Below are 6,180 nucleotides of genomic sequence, written 5' to 3'. Positions count from 1 at the left end.
AAAAAAAAATTAGTTTTATTCTTTGGAGAAAGGATCTGTCTCTGTAGCCAAAACTGGCCTTGAGTTTGAGATACTCCTGCCTCTCTCTTCCCAGTCCTGGGATTTCAGGCATATGCCACCTTGTCCAGCTTCTCCTGTTTTTTTCTGACTTACCTTGTGATTGTTACTCAGGTGTTCTACAGCCAGCCATGCCCCCAGCCCTTCCTTTCTAGTTTGTGAAGTAGCCATTTTCTTTTCCTTCGTTAGATTAGTGCTCTGGTTTTTGGTGATTTATGTAATTCCAGTATAGGGGTTAGAATGTATAGATAGCTTTTATTTTAAGAGTTCTTTTATTCTGAATGTCCAATATACTGTAAAGTTACTTTTTTTTTTTTTTTTTGGTCCGGTTGTGGGCCTGAACTCTGGGCCTGGGCACTGTCCCTCAGCTCTTCAGCTCAAGGCTAGCGCTCTACCACTTGAGCCACAGCGCCACTTCCGGCTTTTTTTTCTTTTTGCATATGTGGTGCTGAGGAATCGAACCCAGGGCCTTATGCATGCAAGGCAAGCACTCTACCACTGAGCCATCTTCCCAGCCCCTGTGAAGTTACTTTAAAATCTTTGTTCATTTATCCACTTATGAGTACCTATCAGTAGCTTAAAACAGATCATGGTTTCTGTTGATGCTTCAGAAAGTCAAGAGGTTGGTAGTCCAAGATTAGTGTAAGAGTTTGGTATTATCATCATGTCCTTAGCAAAGCCACATTTAGTTGTTTAATGGGTACTTTGCTTGGGACAATATTATTTATTTTTATTCTAGGCAAGAACAATGGGCAAAAGGCCTAAGGGGATGCAAATTTGTCATTTAAAAATCTCTTTCAGAGCTGTGTTTATGGTTGCTCAGACCTGTAATCTTACCTAGTCCACCCAGGCTAAATCAAAGAATCAAGTCTGAGGTAGAGAATTGCTTGAATCCAGGAGTTCAAAGTCAGCAGAGGCAACATAGAGAGACCCCCATCTCCAAAGTAAATAAATAGCTGGGCACTGATGGTTCATGCCTGTAATTCTAGCTACTCAAGGAGGCTGAGATCTGAGTATCACAGTTGCCCCGGCAGGAAAGTCTGTGAGACTCATTTAAAAAAATTTTTTGGCCAGTCTTGGAGCTTGAACTAGGGCCTAGGCACTATTTCTGAGTTTCTTTTGCTCAAGGCTAGCACTCTACCACTTGAGCCATAGTGCTACTATTAGATTTTTCTGTTTATGTGGTACTGAGGAATTGAATCCAGGGCTTTATACATGCTAGACGAGCACTCTACCGCTATGCCACATTCCCAGCCCAGACAAAACTTTTTTTTTTTTTTGGTCAGTCTTAGGGCTTGAACTCTGGGACTGGATGCTATCCCTGAGCTTTTCAGTCAAGGCAAGAATTCTACCACTTGAGCCACAGCGCCACTTCCAGTTTTCTGAGTGGTTTATTGGACATAAGAGTCTCACACAGACTTTCCTGCCCAGGCTAGTTTGAACTATGATCCTCAGGTCTCAGCTTCTTCAGTAGCTAAGATTACAGGTGTGAGCCATCGGCACCTGGCAAAACTTTTTTAAAAAACATATAATTTTATTGTTATTATTAAGGTGTTGTATAGAGGGGTTGTTAGCATTTTGTAATTAAGTAATAAGCACAGTATATTTTGGTCATGGTTTTCTTTAGTGTAAAATGATAATTTATTGATTTCCTTATAGGTTCGAATGAAATCTATGTTTGCAATTGGTTTTTGTTTTACTGCCCTAATGGGAATGTTCAATTCCATGTGAGTATACTTTTATATGTTCTTGTCTAATAACTGTATTCTGTATTTGCATATGTGAGCCATAAACTTTTTGGTAATATTATTTTGATTTAATTTCAAATTTATATTCTAGTACTCAGGCACAAGCACACAAAGAACTGATATCTTTCCATTGATATGTGTGTGTGTGTATACATATATATGTGTATGTATATATATGCATATATATATTTTTTTCTTTTTCAATGCTGGGGTATGAACTAAAGATTTTTTTTTTTGGGTCCAGTCATGGGGCCTGAACTCTGGGCCTGGGCGCTGTCCCTCAGCTCCTCAGCTCAAGGCTAGCGCTCTACCACTTGAGCCACAGCGCCACTTCCGGCTTTTTTCTTATGTGGTGCTGAGAAATCAAACCCAGGGCCTTAGGCATGCAAGGCAAGCGCTCTACCACTGAGCCACCTTCCAGCCCCTGAAATAAAGATTTTATGCTCACTTAGCTCTCTTGCTTGGATAGTGCCACTCTACTACCTGAGCCATTCCAGAAGCCCAGCTTCTTTGCTGATTATTTATTCTTATTTATTTATTTATTTATTTTAGTCAGTCGTGGGTCTTGAACTCTGGGGGCCTAGGCACTGTCCCTGAGCTCTGCAGTCAAGGCAAGCACTCTACCATGTCAGCCACAGGGCCACTTCCGGTTTTCTAGTGGTTAATTGGAGATAAGAGTCTCATGTTCCTGCCTGGGCTGGCTTTGAACCATGATCCTCAGATCTCAGCCTCCTGAGTAATTAGGATTACAGGCGTGAGCCACTGGCTCCTGGCTTTTGCTGATTATTTTGGAGATGAAGTCTACCAAACTTTTGTGCTGTCTTTGAGCCATGAGTCTTTATTTATTTATTTATTGGTCGTGGTGCCTGAACTCTGGGCCTGGGCACTGTCCCTCAGCTTTTCAGCTTAAGGCTAGTGCTCTACCACTTGAGCCACAGCACCACTTCCAGCTTTTTCTGCTTGTGAGTTGCTGAGGAATCTAACCCAGGGCTTTATGCATGCAAGGCAAGTAAGCACTCTATCACTAAGCCACTTTCCCAGCCTGAGCCATGATTCTCTAGATCTCAGCCTCTTAATGCTTAGCTACAATTACAGGTATGAGCCACTAGCTCCAGGTTGTTTCCTCTGGTTGTAAATTAATTAGTAGTGTGTTTCTTTAAGTTGGAATTCACATAAAGATTCTTTGGCTCAGTGGTAGAGCACTTGCCTTGCATGCCTGAGGCCCTGGGTTCGATTCCTCAGCACCATATGAGCAGAAAAAAATAAAAGCTGGAAGTGGCCCTGTGGCTCAAGTGGTAGAATGCTAGCCTTGAGCTGAAGATCTGAGGGACAGTGCCCAGGCCCAGAGTTCAGGCCCCATGACCGCCCCCCCTCCAAAAAAAAAAAAAAAGATTCTTTGACTCTTAAAATAGCCTTAACAACTATAATTTTGTTAATGACAAGGTCAGTTACTGTTGACTAAACCATAGTGCAAACCCAAGTAACTGTTGAGCAGCTTTTGACAGAAGTTAGGAAAATGTCCAAAAATAACACCATTTATTACCTTTTCAGAGATCATCTGAACTATATCACATACATTAGCATTTCCTTTACTTTCTCTTTTCCTTCTCTTTCACTTATTCTTTCCCTGCTTCCTCTTTGTCTGTCCATCTTTCCCTGACTTGCCTTCCCAAGTGCAGGCTTCCCTTCCTGTTTACTTATTGTAGACTTTATACCAGACACCAGAAAATAATAAAGAAGATGTGACCCCTGCCTTCAGTCGTGTAAAATTTTTTTGTGTGTGTGTGTGTCTGGTCGTGGGGCCTGAACTCTGGGCCTGGGCACTGTCCCTCAGCTCTTCAGCTCAAGGCTAGCGCTCTACCACTTGAGCCACAGCGCCACTTCCGGCTTTTTTCTTCTTGCTTATGTGGTGCTGAGGAATCGAACCCAGGGCCTCAGGCATGCAAGGCAAGCGCTCTACCACTGAGCCACCTTCCCAGCCCTCAAAATGTAAAATTTTAATGTAAAATTTTGACTTAATAGTCAAGTACATAAATGACTTGGGCAAGGTATCTAGAAGTCCTATTTATTTCTGTTTTAATAGTTTTAAACCAAAGCCAGTTACTGGTGTCACATGCCTGTGATTCTAGCTACTTGATCTGAGGATTGTGGTTTGAAGCCAACCCAGACAGGAAAGTCCACGAAACTCTTTCCTCCAGTTAAAAGCTCCACCAAAAAGCCAGAAGTGGAGCTGTAGCTCAAATGGTAGTACTCCAGCCTTGAGTGAAAAAGGTAAGGAACAATGCCCAGATGATGAGTTCAAGCTCCAATACCAGCACCCACTCTTCCCCCCAAAATAATATTTCAGAATATTGTGTATATGATTTAGGTTTTTTTTTTTTTGCTGGTCGTGGGGCTTGAACAAATGACCTGGGCCTATCCTTGAGCATCTCTGTGCTCAAGACTAGCACTCTACCACTTGATTCACAGCGCCACTTCTGGCTTTTTCTGTTTATGTAGTACTGAGGAATCCAACCCAGGGCTTCATGCATGCTAGTCAAGCATTTTACCACTAAGCTACATTCCCAGCCCCTTGTTTTTTTTTTTTGCTTTACCATTTATATATCCCATAAATTCCTATTCAGTGACTTGTATCTGTTTAGTGTAGGCATAGGAGGTCTTTCAGGCTTGGAAAAGAAGGTTCATAAAATCATATTGGCCCAGCAATAGTGATATACAGCTGTAATCCTAGCTGCTATGTAGGTGGAGATTGGGAGGGTCTCATCAACAAGCTTGGTGTGGTTGTGCATATCTGTGATTCCTGATAAGCAGGAGACAAAGGTAGAGGGATTGTAGTGGGAGTCTGGCCTGAGAGAAAAAGCATAAGACTCCTGTCTGAAAAACAAAGCAAAAATGGGTTACAAAAATGGCTTAAGTGGATGAGTACCTGTCAAGCAAGCCCACAGCCCTGAGTTCAAATGCCAATACTGCCATAAAGTATCTGGTGTTACAGTTTAGAACAGTGGTTCTCAAAATATAGTTTGGGTTTTTCTGCAAATCTTTTCAGGAAGTCTTTGAAGTCCAAAACCATTCCAATAATTCTGAGGTGTTATTTGTCTTCACTTTTAATGTTATGTATATTAATAGCTATAACTGCACTAACAAAAGCTTTTAGAGAAGATTCTCAATAATTTGTCAGTATGTGAAGTTTTTATATCAAAAAGAGTTAAAAGCCAGGTGCTGGTGGCTCATGCCTGTAATCCTAGCTTCTCAGGAGGCTGAGATCTGAGGATCACAGTTCAAAGCCAGCTCAGGCAGAAAAATCCATAAGACTCTTATCTCCAATTAACTACCAGAAAACTGGAAGTGGTGCTTTGGGCTCAAGTGGTAAAGCTCTGGCCTTGAGCTGAAGAGCTCAGGGACAGTGCCCAGGCCCAGAATTCAAGCCCCATGATCAACAAAAAAAAAAAAAAAGGAGTTAAGAGACTACTGGGGTTAATCTAGGCCCATTAGTGTGTCACTGTCCTTCAGGTTCATAACCGTATAACATATCAGCCTCCTTTGTTTTTCCGAGATCAAGAGTATTAAAGTTCTATTTCTGTCCCAGGTTCTTCTCTAAAAGTACGAGGTTTGATACTCTTCCAAAAAATAACAATTCTTTGTTTCATTCTGCTTTGCCTTCTTAGATTTGATGGTAGAGTGGTGGCAAAGCTCCCTTTTACCCCGCTGTCCTACATCCAAGGACTGTCTCACCGAAACCTTCTGGGAGATGACACCACAGACTGCTCCTTCATATTCCTGTATATTCTGTGCACTATGTCAATTCGGCAAGTGAGTGACTGCATCTATTATTTAATATGTGTAAACTTCCTGTTTTCATACCTAATATTAGCTTTTCCTTCCCTAATACTGGAAATGTTTATCTGTTGCTACTGAGATCTTTCAGTTGCTTTTAGAATTCCAGGGATTATCCTAAAATTATTTTAAACATAGGCAAGTCTCATCTTGCCTATGAAGAGAAGTGATATAAAGCCAAATATGATTTTTTTTTACCCTGCCGATCCTGGGGTTTGAACTCTGGGCCTAGGCACTGTCCCTCAGCCTATTTGTGCCCAAGGCTAGCACTCTGCTACTTGTGTCACAGTGTCACTTCTGGCTTTTTTGAGTAGTTTATTGGAGATAAGAGTCTCATGGGGTCTTTTCTTTTTTTTTTTTTGGTTCCGGTCGTGGGGCCTGAACCCTGGGCCTGGGCGCTGTCCCTCAGCTCTTCAGCTCAAGGCTAGCGCTCTACCACTTGAACCATAGCGCCACTTCCAGCTTTTTTCTTTTTGCTTATGTGGTGCTAGGGAATCGAACCCAGGGCCTCAGGCATGCAAGGCAAGCACTCTACCACTGA

General features: G+C 42.0%; 1 protein-coding gene across 1 annotated transcript in view; it reads left to right on the top strand.

Annotated features, from left to right (window-relative positions):
- Positions 1 to 6,180, top strand: part of Tmco1 (transmembrane and coiled-coil domains 1) — a 31,057-nt gene that overhangs the window by 10,846 nt on the left and 14,031 nt on the right. The window contains exons 5-6 of the mRNA XM_013021749.1: positions 1,717 to 1,784; positions 5,471 to 5,615. Coding sequence (XP_012877203.1) covers positions 1,717 to 1,784; positions 5,471 to 5,615 — 213 coding nt within the window. The remainder of the gene's footprint in view (positions 1 to 1,716; positions 1,785 to 5,470; positions 5,616 to 6,180) is intronic.

This window comes from Dipodomys ordii, unplaced genomic scaffold (genome assembly GCF_000151885.1).
Source record: "Dipodomys ordii isolate 6190 unplaced genomic scaffold, Dord_2.0 Scaffold57, whole genome shotgun sequence".
NCBI lineage: Eukaryota > Metazoa > Chordata > Mammalia > Rodentia > Heteromyidae > Dipodomys > Dipodomys ordii.
The sequence above is the reverse complement of the archived record's forward strand: the minus strand, read 5'-3'. Positions and strand labels throughout refer to the sequence as shown.